Source organism: Paramisgurnus dabryanus, chromosome 4 (assembly GCF_030506205.2).
Source record: "Paramisgurnus dabryanus chromosome 4, PD_genome_1.1, whole genome shotgun sequence".
Taxonomy (NCBI): Eukaryota; Metazoa; Chordata; class Actinopteri; order Cypriniformes; family Cobitidae; genus Paramisgurnus; species Paramisgurnus dabryanus.
The window spans coordinates 16,813,592-16,830,575 of record NC_133340.1 but is presented as its reverse complement, the minus strand read 5'-3'; the positions used below and the strand labels follow the sequence as shown (position 1 = coordinate 16,830,575).

The 16,984-nt window shown below is 43.3% G+C and overlaps 1 protein-coding gene across 1 annotated transcript; it reads right to left on the bottom strand.

The window, feature by feature from the left end:
* Positions 1 to 12,511: 12,511 nt before the first annotated feature.
* Positions 12,512 to 16,507, bottom strand: LOC141282094 (uncharacterized). The gene is made up of 2 exons (XM_073814568.1): positions 15,228 to 16,507; positions 12,512 to 15,145 (listed from the first exon to the last, which is right to left on the bottom strand). Exons 1-2 carry the CDS (start codon positions 16,505 to 16,507, stop codon positions 12,640 to 12,642), a joined length of 3,786 nt encoding a protein of 1,261 aa, XP_073670669.1. The 3' UTR covers positions 12,512 to 12,639.
* Between the last annotated feature and the right edge of the window lie 477 nt (positions 16,508 to 16,984).

Sequence of the window (16,984 nt, the reverse complement as noted above, 5' to 3'; positions counted from 1 at the left end):
CTCCTCCCTTAATTTTGCCTCAGATCATGCAAGCATTTTCTGCGAAAATGACAAGCACTTTACATTCTTAGTAAAAATACGACAAAATCAGAAAAGAGCTGATTGAAGAAAAACAAACTGATTCCTCGCTGCTTTTCACATATGAAACAACAGAACAGCGCTTTCTTGGAACAGATCTCGAAATCAGAGCTCCAGCACCAGGGGAAAAGTACAAGAGGTAACATAAAAGGATCATTGACATGATTGTAGAAGAGACAAGCCTGCTGATCTGATTGGTATAATTATAAACACATTGTAAATTTCCCGCGTGTTTGTTGCTTTGCTGACGTGAGAAGAATAAAGATAATACCACCAACCGGAGGCCATGTAAATCTTCGCTCTTAACCACCATTCCCTTTTGTTGATTTAACAGCCCATTTTCTTGACTCATTCCAGGAAATCAAAACAAATCAAATGGCAGAAAGGTAATAATAACAGTCACGCTAAAGCCAAAGCGAACATTGGTTTAGAGGCTTGTATGTTGTTTTGACATTTTACTCCCCAAATAGGCTAGAAAATTACACAAGGCGCCTTTGCAATATTGTCGTGCTTAATAACTCAAAACCATTACTCAGAAGTTATTATATTTTGAAGTCAATTAATCAACATGGAAAAATCTTGGTGAATATGAAGAATAAAAATGAGAATCAATAAGAGACGCTTATTTCCGCAGACACCAAAATAGCAAATAATACTTACTTGCAAAAGTGGGTTGTAAATAGATAACAGTATTTAAAAAATAATTGCGTTGGGTCGAAAAGGGATGAACCCAACTCTATGCAGGCTTGTTTTAACCCAAAATGCTGGTTTGTTGTGTTAAATATTATCATTTTCAGGGTTAATTTAACCCAACTACTGGGTTTGTCCGGATTTTGACCCAACCCTGGGTTGAAAGTAACACAGGATTTCGTGAATAGATAAAGAGACACTTCGAAATGGCGATTCTGTGTGTTCTTGGAAATATAAACATGTTCCTGTGCTCCACAGTCTCTAACATTATTGTCCGGTCACATCTAAGCCCATCATAGGACACATGTTCCAGGTAATTCTATTGCCTTTGTCCTCCCTGGCCTTGCGTCACGCCGGCCACAAAATGAAATGATACCTTATCACATTTCTCTGGCAGCAGTAGAATTATCACCAACATGTGCTGTTCCAACTAAGGGTTTTTATTACTTTCAAAGTTCATAACAGCTTATTCTGTACAATATAGGGCCATTTATTTTTACATTACATTAAGAGATTTTGACCACACGACTGGTCACATTTCCTTCACCAGAACAATAATAAAAGACTATGCAAGACTACAGGTATAGACTGTAAAAAAAATATATCTAATCAACGTGCGTGAAGTTGGCCCCCCACCCAATGCAAAACATCGGCAAAGTATGCTCAATCGTTTGTGCTGCTTTGGTTTTTTAGATTTTAAAAGAACATTTATAGGTCATACTGAGGTCACGTAGCCCCCAACATGCTCCAAATTCACCCAAAATAGTCTTAAACGTTTGTGCTTCGTTTGTGCAGGTAAAATTTTGTTTGTGCTGCTTCGGTTTTTATCATATTTGACATTGAATTAAGGTGATGATGTCACTCAGCCCCTCTCATGCTTCAAGTTCAACCAAAACTATATAAGTGAATAATTTATTTATTCTTATTGGAGTTTACCGGAAGTTACATGTGGACCACAAAAGCCGCTTGTTCATGTTGTAACTGCTAAAATCGTATAATGTATGTTTATATAGAAAATCATAAAAAATGTTGGCGCTGGCAATGTTTTTTTAAATGCTGGTGGGGAAAGAGTTAAAAGCTGCAATCTCAAAGTTCTTTATTTGTCCCCAATGGGGCAATTTGCTTTTCAAGCAGATAGCAAAACAAAATCACACACAATTTCACACACACACAAACCAATACAAAGAATGCCTACATACAAACATGGTTAAAAATGATAAAAACAATAAACAATTAATAAATGAAGAGTTTTTGTTGCAAAATGAGATAAATCTGTTTTTAACATTTTTGTCAAAACATGTTTATTATTATGTTATCATGTTATCATTTTGTTTTATGGTGCTAGTTAGCTGTATTTTTGAAGTTATAAAGGTTTAAATCAAAACAAACCAACTGCAGTTGAATTGATATTAATTGGAATGCACAACCAAAAAACGAGATTTCTGAAAAAAAAGTGTTATCTCGTTTTGCAACGAAACTCTTCAAATATTAAATTGCTAAGTTATCTATGGTTCTTTATAGAACTGAAAAGCAGAATGGCTGCAGGCACAAAAGAGTGTTTATATCTGACTTTTGGGAGTTTGAGGCGTATTCTCGATTGCAACATCTGAAATTCAACCTGTAACCTGACAGGATAGATTCAACCCTTCTTAACATCTGCTTGAGGTAAAGTTCCTCCAGACCTTTCTGCTTAGAACCTGTGATGCTGCTGCTCACCTTGATTAACCTCGAAAGGGAGTTTCTTGGTTTTACACTGATGGACCCATACCAGCAGATTAAAGAGAAGGTAACAACTGACTCGACAAAGGACCTGTAAAAACCTGTCTTATCCACATTAAACTTTGCCAGCTTCCTCAAGCAATACAGAGGTTGCTGGCCTTTCTTACAAAGCAAACTGATGTTTGAGTCACAGTTTATCATCAATAATGGATCCTAAGTACTTATACTCTGTGACAACCTCTATTTCCTGACCATGTAAATAGTTTGTTTCTAACTTTATCCTCTCTATCACCATCTCTGTTTGAATCCTAAAATTGTATTTTACATCTTACTTGTAAATTATTTTCTTAACTTAGGTTTAGGTGTTGACTGTTTTATTTAAAGCTGTCATTATGGTGATCAGTGTTTGTTTTAGTTGGACTTGACTCTTGAATCTTAGCTGTATACAATCTAGAATATAGACCCTGTTAACATAACCTACAACCATCAACAGTGGAAAATCTGGTAACAGAATTGACAGTGCTTTACTTAATCTTAGCCCCTAAATGAATGCTAAAGAAGGCGGTCCATGCAGTGAGCTGACTAAGGGGCTGTTTACACTTGGTATTAAGATGTGTTTTCATCGATCGGATCACAAGTGGACGAGAGAGACACATTACGTTTACACCTGGTATTTAAATCCGTCTCTTTTTTCCACTTTCGATCGCATCTGTCCTGAATACTGTGAGGGGGTGGTCTGTGAGACGGTGGGCGAGTCTCTCTACTGTCATTCAAACGCGAGCGGGGGTAATTATGAGTTTATATGGACGCAAACTAATATTATGTCGGAGTACACTGCTTGTTTAGCAAGTATACATGCTGCACAGTGTTTTGTACGTTTATTTGTTGGAGCTTTCTCTGAATTTTCAGCGCAATTGATGAAATAGGATCGCGCAACTTTCACGCTTTCAAAACGAAACTACGGAGAACACCCCGCAGTAGTTTTATCAATGAAAGTCTAAAAATAGCGCTGTTCACCGTATGTTCACGGCAGAAGTCAAAAAAGACGTAAAACTTGTGTTTAATACCTCAGATTAGATAAATGGGCGGAGAGAAGGCGGTCGCGTGTGGGTGTTCGAACGCATTCAACCACATTGCGTTCCGCAACTCCAAAGCGATCCGATCGAAAGTGGTTTCGACTACCTCTGAATGTGGTTGAAAGTGGTCGAAAGTGGACGCGTTCAAAACGTTTTGAACACCGTTTACACCTGGCATTAACGTCGTCCACTTGTGATCCGATCGACGAAAACGCATGTTAATGCCAAGTGTAAACAGCCTCTTAGATACATTCGGACTCCACAATGCGTTGAATTAAGTGTTCATGGCAGACGAGTGAGCATCAGAGCCCTACAAATGAAGAGACAAAGTTTACACACAAATTTATGCCTTTAGCAAATGCTTCTATCCAATGCAACTTAGAGAGGAAAACAAGAAAGCAAATTTAATGGAATTTAAATGGTAGCCTACATTAAGTCTTTTGCATTCTGTTTCAGATGAATTGCTTTAATACTTCTAGAATGCATCTGTTATCAATCCAAAATAAAATTATAAGCTTGCACCTGGTCCTAAAACATCACGTTTCGATCGTTATACCTATTATAACTATCAGAATAAATGTCTCCTGAGATAAAGAGTGGCCATATCATTACAAATTTCCTGCACACAAACCTTGCAAATTTTGTGCTGGCATCCTGTGGCATGAACATTTTGGAAATATGATGGCTAATGACTCCTACTATATAAATTCCTACATCTTCTGCACTGTAAAATGATTTCATATCAACATATTTTTTATGTTACTTTAAATTAACAAATTAAGTAATTTTAACTTGTTTTCTAAGTTATGTCAACTTATTACAAGTCAATACTTTAAAAAGTAGATTAAACTGACTAAAATTATTAAGTTGTTTAAAGTTCATGCTTCAATGCTCATTAGCTTTTCCCCAGTGTTGTTCCGATTATAAATTTGTGTTAGCCAAAGTGTTTAATTTAAGAAAAAATATATTTTAAGAAAATAACACTTTACAATAAGGTTCCTTAGTTAACATGAACTAATAATGAACTGCACTTATACAGCTTATACAAATCTGTTTTTTGGTTATTTGTAAGGTTTTTTTCACATGTAAAAAGTAAAAGCTGCTCTACTTAAAAAACTTACTTCAACTGGTAACACCTAAAAAATGGTTTGATAAACTTTCGCTTTAAGTGAAAAAATTAAGAAAAAAAAAAAACTTACAAAACTTACTTCAATTGGTAACTAAATATTTAAACATTTTCTACTTAAATTTTTACCTTAAGTTGATCCAATTTTTACTTTTTACAGTGTATGGCAAACAATGCATATTTTAAAAAATAAACTTGATATGAAAAAAAAACTTTTGTAAAACATGGTAAAAATGTGTTTAGGCAAGGCAAGGCAAGGCAAGTTTATTTGTATAGCACATTTCATACACAGAGGTCATTCAAAGTGCTTTACAAATGAGAAAACAAAAATCCAGGGGCGTTGCTAGCCATAAAGCTCTACTGGGGCACAGGCCCCCCATTTTTTTTTTTTTTTTTACTTTTTCTTGAAAGCTTGCGGTGTGCAAGATACAATTTCCTTTGCTTAACCCACTATTCCAACATTGCAACAAGTACTGGGAAAGACAAACATTTATTTAAAAATATTTAAGTATCATCTTCATATATATACAACATAATTAACATGTCTTAAGGCATAAAATGTTTGGAAATAATGGCTGGAGAGAAAAAAAATGTTATGCACATTTGCATTTTACATAACAATGATTAATAACTTCTTTTTTTATTTTTAAGAATATTTTCATTTTATGACTACTAAAAAATCTATCTTAGTTACTGCTAACTGATTATGTAATGACCTAGAGCTAGTGAACTAAATATTAATTTCATATCTGAAAATACAGAACAGTATAACACAGTTTTTGTATGTGAACAATGCAATTTTATAGACTATTGACAGAGGTTTTCCTGAAATTTTCCCTCTAATGTTTAAGCCCTGACAGGGTAGGATGTTATGTGTCTTTACTCCCTTAAATTCATCATCTCTCATTTTTCCTTCCCTTTTCCTGCTTTGCACAAAACATTTCTTATGTCCATCACGCGTCAATGAGATTTTCATTATTATTTAGAATCTTACTTTAGTCTCGCCATGTTTTCATAAACCAACTCAATCGCGTGTACTTTGTATGCGGCTGCGCACGGCAAAACAGTCGCGTGCACGCCTCAATTCATGTCCGCGTCCGCGCACCCATTCATGTCCGTGCGCGGACGCGGACATGAATTGAGGCGTGCACGCGTCAGTGCGACTGTTGCGTCGCTTTTTCAAACGTGAATTGGGTAACTACATTGCATATAGATCCGTTTTGCCGCGATTGTCTTCGTAAAGGAATAAACTAGTTAACTGCTAAAATGTAAACTTGAGATTTACACAGGGGCACAAAAGATTTACACTGGGGCACGTGCCCCAGTAAAAGGGGTCTAGCGACGCCCCTGCAAAAATCAAAGATACATGAATTTAAAATATCAATTAAAAGAAAATAAATGTGATTTTAATAAAAACTGTTTAAATGTGTGAAAAAGAATAAAACAAGATTAAAAGTATAAAACAGTTAAAAATAAGAATAAAAACAAGAGAAATAAAAATAATTAAAATAGTTCATATATAATATAGTGCAATCAGTTTAAAAGTAAAAAGCATGAATTTCATATTATATTATCTTATAAATATATTTTCTATTACACTTAATAAAGCAATACATACAGTACACTGTGTTTTAGTCATGGTTGCTTGTCCCAGCCTTATTTTTTCCTAACTACATTTTATGGTAACAAAAAGATGTTAAATGCCCCATATTGTTATATTAACAACTCATATACTTTCACAACACTCACAAATCTCATGGTAATTCATACACATTACAAGGTGACTAATTCTATGAATTAATTTGACTAAATTTGTACTTTTTTATGATTTTCTTTTCCCTCTACATTGGGTTTAGGAGTGGGGCATTACTTTTTTTTTAATAATCAAACATTTTAATTCTCCTCACCTCATACGAATTCATACGAATAAGCCAATTTGTGAAATACTGTACATATGAATCATGTTGAATTTCATGACTTATTTATATATAGTTAAAGTTTCTTTTTAAAGATCTATAGTCCTACAAATTCGTCACACACACACAAACCTTGCACACTGTATCCGATGTGGATTAATTCATCTGTTGCAAAAAAAATTGCAAAACTATTCCAAATGAATATTTGATAACATTAGTATGGTTCACTGTGAATGGATGAATAGCAAAAAGCTCTCATTCAGCTCACAAACAAGGCAGCTTGCTCAGTTTATCCCTACTGGGGGTTGCTGCCGCTGTTCACTGCTCCGGGTGTGTATGTCACAGCACTCTCTATCTGTCTTTATATTCCGTCTCTTTGTATCCCTCACTTGGTTTGTGTACTGCGAGACAATGATCAACTTGTCAGATGCTATTGTTGATTTTGGCACTCGCTTGTACGTTGGCTCTGATGTTAAAACAATTCTCAAAATGCTTGCTACGGATGCAAAAACACAGAAAATCAAACTTGATAATTTTTTTTTTATGAACAAACGTTTTAGAGGCAGTGTGTAAACTTGACTGACACAACATTAGGTCACATTTATTTTTATTTATTAGCGTGCAAACATTTCGCACCCAGTGTGCAAAGATCTTAATGCAGGTTATACCTGTTCATGCATAAGCCTTTATATGAAAACCAGAAGACAGCCCTTCTCTTTTGTTTTAACTCATTTTAAAGCTTGTATTTTAACAACTTGAGTCCTTTAAATATTGATAAATGCTACCAAGATTCAGTGAGCCAAATCAGCTCAAATCATAAAAATGTGTTTGATTACTGTGGGTATGGTTGGGTACATCTTAGCACCCTCATCTGGGCAGCCTCCCAAGTTCAATTTTTATCGAATGTGGATCTCATTTCCACTTTCTTGTCTGTATGGCAAGACACTCAGGAGCTTATCAATGATGCAGAGCTTATCCCACTAAATGGCACAACGCTTGAGTCAGAAGCCAGTGGCAGTTGAGTTTGGATCCTACATGCGCCGTATAACCAAACACTACTGTATAAGCCATGCCTTAAGACTTCCAGGCCCACATAGCAGTGATGGATCTATCTGATCTGACAGTTACTGTATCTGATGCATCATAAGAGTTGATAAGTCCACATGCATCTGTAAATATGGCACAAACACGCATGAGTCACCATACACAGTTAATACTTTATTGCTCACAAGGAAAGGAACACATGACTAATAATATAAAGAGATAATATAAAAACAAAAAGAAAACAAAAAGTACCACAGCCACAGAGATTATTATGCAAGCAAAAAAAAAAAACATTTCAGTCATTGTCAGGTAGAGTAAAGGTAAATGGATCTCTCAGGTAATGGAAGAAACTTCTTTTTGCTTTCATTTTTTTTCATACATTCTTTCATCGATTGGCATAGCATTCATGATGGGCAGATTCATCTATTGCTTTGTCTGCTTGTTCACTCCATCCAAAGTATTCTTTAGCAGCAGGTGGACCATTTTAGGTCATGTTCAGAAAGTATATTGATGTGTGCTGTAAATGCATTTGCCCTGCGTTCTGCTATGAGAAGATCAAACATACAGTATGTTGAAGGAAGAACCTTCAATTTGCAGTGGCCCTTGAGAGTTTAAATTGTGCCACTGTGTCTCACAGCGAGCACATTTTATTTCTCTATAATCATTATTCCATGGCCATAACACAGCTGTTATCATTGCTCTATAGCTATATCTATACGTGTAATATAACGCTTTTATTTGCTATGCACTTTATGTAACTTTGCTGTGTAATTTCTGCAACAAACTAGCAAACAGATATAGCATTCCCTTTAATTCAGTAAAGTTCAATAAGTTCAAGTGAAAACTCACTTCATGGATTATTAGCTCCTGGTTCTCCCTCTCATAAACCTGGCTGGCATTAGAATTTATTACAGGACTACTGGCATTTTTATGCGCTTTTATGAAGCTTTATGTGAATATAAATTTGGTAAAGATGAACTGAGGGCATCCATAAAGTTCTGCCAGGTCATTTTATTAGTTGGTAAGCAGTGATGGGCAGTAACGCGTTAGAAGTAACGCGTTACTGTAATCCGATTACTTTTTTCAAGTAACGAGTAAAGTAAGGGATTACAATTGCAAAACGAGTAATTAGATTACTGTTACTTCCCCGTTAGCAGACTGCGTTACTGCGTTATTTTTTAATCTTGATTTTGTTTCGTGAAACTCTCTCGTGTCGTGACGCGAGTCGAGTGACAATGACGTATGAGCGCCGCGCCGTCCGTCAGTGTATTGTTGAACGTGAGAAGACAACATGGAGCTCGGAAGAGAACAAGACTATGCAGCGTTTAATGCTTGGAAGTACCGACATTACTTTGAGTTTAACATAGTTAAAGGTGACAAAAACATCAGCGTCCACTGTACACTCTGCGTGGGAATAAAACTTTTATCCACAGCGAAAAATTCCACCTCAAATCTAAGCAAACACCTAGCAAGCCGGCACAGCAATGTGAAACTTACTGAAAAAATCCCTAAACCCCCAGCTGACATGACCGCTGCGGCTCCATCTCATACACGTTCACGCGAAATCTGATGTAAAACAACAGACTATATATCTGTATTTCATGGATTGTACGCATTTGTGGAAGCTGACATGACCGCTGCGGCTCCATCTCACATTCACGCGAATTCTGATGTAAACAACAGACTACTATATTTCATGGATTATACGCATTTGTGGACAAAAATTGTCATTTGATGAATTTTATTAGACTGATTTCATGGGTTATTCATACAAATGAAACAGACCGGATTCGACTCGCGATCGTTATAAGGTAAGAAGTCCCGTTTATATTTTGCATGTTGTCATCTGAAATTCTGTAACAAAATACTACATTTATGATGCTAAAGCATGTATCTCAAAACAGAGACCCTCACCATACACTGATGCTAAACCCGTAGACCGTTTAAACGATGTATAGTAATGTTGATATTAATGTTTGTAGACAGTATGCTATAGATATTGTTAGCAGGCTTAAAAAAACGACGCCATCACGCCCACGAATTAGTGCGCCTTAAGTTTTTCCCTTAAGTATGACACTTAAGGGGTAAATTCCCCTTAAGAGAATAATTTAAGGGTGTTGCATACAGTATAACCCCTTAAATGGTTCTCTTAAGTAAGGGTAATGGTTAAATGTTTCATGTCAGCGACCCAGGTTTATAAAATACTATTGTTGCCATGGAGATGCAACAGAAAAAGCTTAAGGTTTTTTTTGCAACACCCTTAAGTTTAAATGAAACATAAGGGTGATCTTAAGGGAAAATTACACTTAAGGTGCTTTATGCAACCGGGCCCTGTTGCATACTGTAGCATATTCATGTCGTGCATCATGTTTTTGAAAAGTAATTAGTAAAGTAACTAGTAAAGTAACTAATTACTTTTGAAAATAAGTAATCAGTAAAGTAACGGGATTACTTTCTTAGGGAAGTAATCAGTAATCAGTAACTAATTACTATTTCCAAGTAACTTGACCAACACTGTTGGTAAGTAGGAATGTAGTGCTGTTACACAGCGTTTAACACCTCAGCATTCTCCACAAGTCTCTTCCAGTAAAGTATCCACACTCTGTAGCCATATTTGCAAAACCGCAGCTATTCAGTCACACAAGAGTCTTATCTGCTTGAATTAGGGGAAAACGTCTCAGGTTACACATGTATTATAGTTCCCTGAGAAGGGAACGAGACGCTGCGTCGCCACCCAAAATGTCACATCGATGATGCAGTGTCTTGTTCCCTTGAGTTCCTACGAATCACATCTTAAATCTCAGCGACTCTATAATGACAGCGGCTTGGCCGGGGGGCTTAGCTAGGCTAGGGGACCCCCCCATAATCTTTGACATAATTCAAACATTGGGTAAAAAAACACAAAATGTGTTGTTCCAATAATAACACAGAGATGTGTCTAGTTAAGGGCCTAAAATGTGTTGTTTTAACACAATCGTTTTAAGAGTGCTTATTGTAAAAACGTCTCGGTTACTATCGTAACCTCGGTTCCCTGAGAGAACGTGAACGAGACATTGCGTCAGTTAGCTGACGCTATGGGATTGATCCTTCAATCACGATAACCCTGAAGCCTTATTGCACAACGCCAGTGCAGTTGAAACTCGCGCTGGCCAATGACGCTCAAGACGGCAAAAGAGGGCGTGGCCTTCTCACTATAATAGCAGCCGTCCTGAGCGAATATCTTCAGTAAAAACGACTGAACGAGCGTACAGCCTACGAAGCCGTGAGCACGGCAGCTAACGCAATGTCTCGTTCACGTTCTCTCAGGGAACCGAGGTTACGATAGTAACCGAGACGTTCCCTGTCGAGAACGTTCTCTCGACATTGCGTCAGTTAGCTGACGCTATGGGAGATTGTATAGAACCGCGCCGTGCATACGGCAAGATAGGCCAAGCATAACGAAGCAAACAGCATGCAACAATCTCAATGACCAGCCGATAGCGGCATATCGTACTAATCACCAGCCAAAAACCATAACAGGGCCAGTAGCGTACTAGCGTAACACCACATTAAGCGGGTAAGAAGTAAACGCTAAAGAATTAACAACATACCTAGCGAGCGGACGGCGTCCGGCGCACAAGTTGTAGAAGTGTTTAGATCATTGGACTAGCGGCGGTGAACACAGCACTCTTGCAGTCACCTGTTGACATCCCCAAACGGCGGACGAGGTCCGGCGTTGAAGTTTGTAGAAAATAATCCACATGCAATATTCATATGACTCAGCATCCAGCGAGCGGGTGATTTCCGGCGTCCGGAATGCAAGTGATAATCCGCAAAAACCAATACATGGTGGTATTCTCGTAGTGAATAAACCGAATACTCAGCGAGCGAGCAGCGTCCGGCGCTAAGGTATTCTCAAGTTGGCGTCGCAGTAGCGCCGCCCCTTACACACGACCTGATAGAAACCATCAGGTATGTCAGGCACTGGAGGTGGAGGCATTGTTTACCGAAAGCACTCGGGAGGCCAATGAGGAGACATCCAGATTATAAAACCTAGCAAAGGTGTTCTGAGACGACCAGCCAGCAGCCAAGCATAAATCCTGAATAGATGCGCCTTTATACCAAGCCCATGACGATGCAATAGCTCTCGTAGAATGGGCTCTAATATTCAAAGGGCATCGCACTCCTTGGCTAGAGTATGCCAGTGAAATAGCATCAACCACCCAGTGCGAAAGTCTTTGCTTGGAAACTGGGCGTCCTTTGGTGCTGCCTCCAAAACAAACAAACAGCTGTTCCGCTGCCCGGAACGGTGCCGAGCGATCAATATAAGCTTTTAGCGCTCTTACCGGGCAAAGCTCCCTCTGGACGATCGCGTTAGTAGTCGCCGCGTCATCCGAGGAGAAGGCGGGGATAGAAATAACCTGCGCTCTAAATGGCGTGGATAGCGATTTAGGCACATAACCCGCTTTGGGTTTCAACGTGACATTACAGTCTCCTGGTCCAAATTGTAAGCATTCAGCGTTCACAGAGAGAGCATGCAGATCTCCTATGCGCTTAGCTGAAGCCAAAGCCAGCAGAAGCACAGTTTTTAGAGAAAGCTCCTTCAAACCTACCGTTAGAATAGGCTCAAACGGAGGAAGAGTTAGTGCTTTCAGGACCAAGGCCAGGTCCCAAGACGGTACGGTGGGAGGGCGAGAAGGTCTGAGGCGCCGTGCACCCCGTAAAAACTTCGTTATGAGCTCGTGTTTGCCCACCGAGCGCCCCCCAATATTAGCATGAAAAGCTGCGATAGCAGCAACATACACTTTAAGGGTGGAGGGCATGCTTCCCGTATCCATTCTGTGCTGTAGAAAGGATAGAATAGCTGACACGGAGCAGTTCACCGGGTCAAACTCTTTTTCTTTGCACCACGCAGCGAATACCGACCACTTAAGGGCATATAACCGTCTTGTAGCGGGGGCACGCGACTGCATCAGCGTATCGAGCACACTCTGCGGCAGCGCCGCGTCTGTCAGCGGTTCCCACACACCTTCCACGCGTGAAGTTTCCACTTCTCGGGGCTGGGGTGCCAGATTGATCCGTTCGCCTGAGAGAGCAGGTCTCGTCTCAACGGGATCGGCCACGGGGGAGCCGTTGACAGTTCCAACAGCTCGGGAAACCACGGCTGGTTCGGCCAGTACGGGGCGATTAGTGTCACTGTTGCTTTTTCCTCTCTGATCTTGTGTAAAACTGACGGCAGCAGTTTTATGGGGGGAAACGCATATTTGCTGGCTCTCGGCCACGGCAACGACAGCGCTTCTCCGCCCAGAGGAGAGCTCGTCAACGAGAAGAACAGCGGGCAGTGTGTGTTTTCCTCGGACGCAAACAGATCCACTTCTGCTTTCCCGAACTGACTCCAGATCAGCTCGATAGATAGGGGGTTCAATCTCCATTCCCCTTGGGGAATGCCGTTCCTCGACAGCATATCCGCTCCGCAGTTCATGCTGCCCGGTACATGCGTCGCTTTTATTGAAAGGAGATGACGATCCGCCCACAACAGTATCGCTTCTGCCTGCCTGAACAGCGGCCTGGAGCGCACTCCTCCCTGGCGATTTATGTATGAAACCACCGTAGTGTTGTCCGTCCGGACAAGAACATGATGGCCCCCGATCAGCGTCGCAAAGCTCTGCAGTGCTAAAAAGACGGCTTTGAGCTCTAGACGGTTTATATGCCATAACCGCTCCGACTCCGGCCAGGAGCCCGAAGCCGGGACGCCATCGCACAGGGCTCCCCAGCCCGTTAACGACGCGTCCGTTGTGACTACTTTCCGTCTCGTAACCAGCCCGAGTGGGGCACCCCCGCTGAACAGGTTGGGATCGAACCAGGGTCTCAGCGCTCGCATACATCCGTTCGTAACTGTAATGCGCGCTCGTCCCGATATCCACGCCCTGTTGGGCACTCTGGATCGTAACCATAGTTGCAACGGGCGCATATACAGCAGACCGAGTGGGCAAACCGGTGAGGCTGCCGCCATCAAGCCTAAAAGTCTCTGAAACCGTTTCAGTGGCACAGTGCCTCCGTGGCTGAATACATTCAGAGCAGACGTCAGATCCCGTTTGCGCTCCTCTGATAAGAAAGCCTTCATTGAGACTGAGTCGAGACGCACGCCTAGAAACGCGATCTCCTGCGTTGGAGATAGAGCGCTCTTCTGCAAATTCACACGTAGACCGAGGCTGTCTAAATGCGAAAGTACTGCGTCCCTGTGGCTGATGAGCACCTCTCTGGATTGTGCTAAAATCAGCCAATCGTCCAAATAATTCAGGATGCGAATGCCGCTCGCTCTCAGCGGGGACAGCGCCACGTCTATACATTTCGTGAATGTGCGCGGGGCGAGCGCCAGACCGAACGGGAGGACCGTGAACTGGTATGCAGCATCCTTGAATGCAAATCTCAGAAAGCGCCTGTGGTGCGGGGCGATCTGAATGTGAAAATAAGCATCCTTTAGGTCCACTGAAATAAACCAGTCCCCGGGCCGAATGTGGGCGAGGATCTGTTTCAGTGTAGTCATTTTGAAAGCACGTTTGTGTAATGCTTTGTTGATTTGTCTCAAATCCAAGATCGGTCTGAGACCGCCGTCTTTTTTCGGGACGACAAAGTACCGGCTGTAAAAACCGCTCTCTCTCTCTTGCATCGGAACTGACTCTATCGCTTGTTTGGCGAGGAGATTGCAGATTTCCTGATACAAAATCGACTCGTCCTGAGCCCGGACCGTTGACGCTATCACGCCGTTGAAACGGGGAGGTCTGCGTCGAAACTGTAGAGAATATCCTTTCTGAATAATGTTCAGCATCCATTCCGATATGTTGGGAATGGCACGCCATGCATCTAAGCGCAGTGATAGCGGTTGAATGACAGGATGACCTGACCGCTCGTTGCCGCCGAGCGTCTCGTGCGTGACGGGTAGCTCGGTTCTGGGGGGCTGCGCGTTGCTCGCCGGATCGCTGCTCGGGGGCGAGTGACCCAGCGGGACTAATGAAGACCTCTCCGCTCTGTGCAGCGTGTGTGTTACGGGCACAAGAGAGGACGGCCGGGGGGCGGCTGACGCCGCGATAGACAACGGGCTTTTGTGCGGCTCGCTGAGACCGTGCATTAACCCTTCCCGTCCCCGCTTTCTCTGCGACCCGCGCGTCGCGGGGGGGTTCGAAAGCAGGGAGGGTGCGCTGTGCGTGTCTATATGAGGGTGGGAGCTGCCCTGGGGCGAGCGACCCGAAACCAGATAAGGAGGAAAACGCTCTTTTTGTGAAAAAGTAACATTTTTTATTGCATTCAACACAAAAACATTTAAAGAGACAGTCTCTGCGTCGCCCGCAACAGCCAGGGGGACGCTTGACGAGACTTTCGTTCTCTTGGCGGCGGGCTCGCCGCTCGGCGTTCTCTCTCTCACACCACTCACGTCAGGAACGCGGCTTTGCTCCGGACTGCGGTCCCCCTGGACCCGGTTTCTTGCGACGCTTCCTGGTGGATTCGTGCCAGGGGCTCTTGTGACGCACCACCGGTTCAGGTCTCACTGTCGGGGGCGTCGCCGCGGGGGGTTGCGCTGCCGGCCGGCGTGGCGCAGACTCGGAGCGGTGTCTCGGCGGCGGCGGTCCCGCCGGCGCATGAGACATAGGGCGGCGAGGAAGAAAGTGACTCATGGCTTTAGAACTCTTCACCGCCTCCGAGAATCGCTCCGTGATGGTACCCACGGCGTCACCGAACAGGCCAGATGGGGAAACGGGAGCGTTAAGCAGCGTCTTCCTGTCGGCCTCCTTGAGATCTGTGAGATTTAACCACAGCTGGCGCTGCATCACCACCATGAAGCCCATGCTGCGTCCGATAGCCTGCGCCGACTTTTTGGTGGCTTTCAGCGCGAAGTCCGTTGCCGCCCTCAGATCCCTGAAGGTACTCAGGTCCGTGCTGCCCTCGTCCAGCGCCTTTAGAGCCCGCGCCTGGAAAATCTGGAGGACCGCCATGGTGTGTAGCGACGACAGAGCCTCCCCTGACGCGGCGTAGGCTTTATCAGCCAGGTGCGCCGTCATGCGGCACGCCTTAGAGGGTAGTGAAGCCTCACCACCCAAGGAGGAGGACGACGGGCAGAGATGGGCCGCCACGGCTTCCTCGACGGGGGGGATATGCAGGTATCCACGAGCCTCCGCCCCGTCCACTTTAGAAAACAGCTCAGACCCGCCGGCGCGAGCGCGGACGCCCTGGGGGGTCGCCCACGCTTTGGTGACCTCATCGTGCAGGTCTGGGAGGAAAGAGGCACTTTTCCTCGGAGCGGCGGCGCGGCGGCCCGAGTCAAAGTACCACGAATCGAGCTTGCTCCTTTGGGGTTCTTGCGGGGAACTCCACTCGATCTCTAAATCCTGCACGGCCTTAGAGAGAATGCGCACCAGCTCTTCGTGAAAGGAGGGGGGGTGGGCGTCAGCCTCCGACGCGGCAGGCGGAGATTGGTCCCAATCTCCGTCAGACGCCGTCAGTGACATCTCATCCTCCTCTGCGGGGACCCCAAAGGAGACAGACTCGGCAGCTCCCGGTTCAGGACGCAGGCTCTCGGCGACGAACTGAACCGGAGAGCGACGGGGAGGGGAAGCGCGGCGTTCCGGCACGCGCTCGCTCTCCGTCGGTGGCTGAGCCCCCACCAGCGGCACCTTGGCGGCAGTGGGAGGCTGCAGCGAGGAGCTTTCGAGAGCGATGTTGAGCCGAGTCCTGAGCACCCTCATTGTGAGCTCATCACAATGAGGGCACTCCGACCCAACCAACGCCGTCTCTGCGTGGAGAAGCCCCAGACATACTATACACAGTTTGTGCGAATCGGGCGGGTCGATAGGACCTCCGCACCGTGAGCACATTCGCGACATCTGGATCGCTAAGAGGGACGTCCGTCTTATCCGCGTACTCAACAGATGTCTTCGTTGCAGGGTAAAACTTGCTCGTGAAGGAGAAAATACTGAAGATATTCGCTCAGGACGGCTGCTATTATAGTGAGAAGGCCACGCCCTCTTTTGCCGTCTTGAGCGTCATTGGCCAGCGCGAGTTTCAACTGCACTGGCGTTGTGCAATAAGGCTTCAGGGTTATCGTGATTGAAGGATCAATCCCATAGCGTCAGCTAACTGACGCAATGTCGAGAGAACGTTCTCGACAGGGAACTTAAATTTTCATGAAGCATTTTGTTACTGCTCAGTGTGTAAAATATTGTTTTTAAAAGATTCAAGCTCACGGTTGGAGATCAGTGGTCCAATAATTAGTGTGTATGTTCTTCTACAAATAAGGCAGGTCAGCAGGGAACATCCCGAGTGAGACAGATACACAAGTCTTATCGGTGTTGGATGGGGAT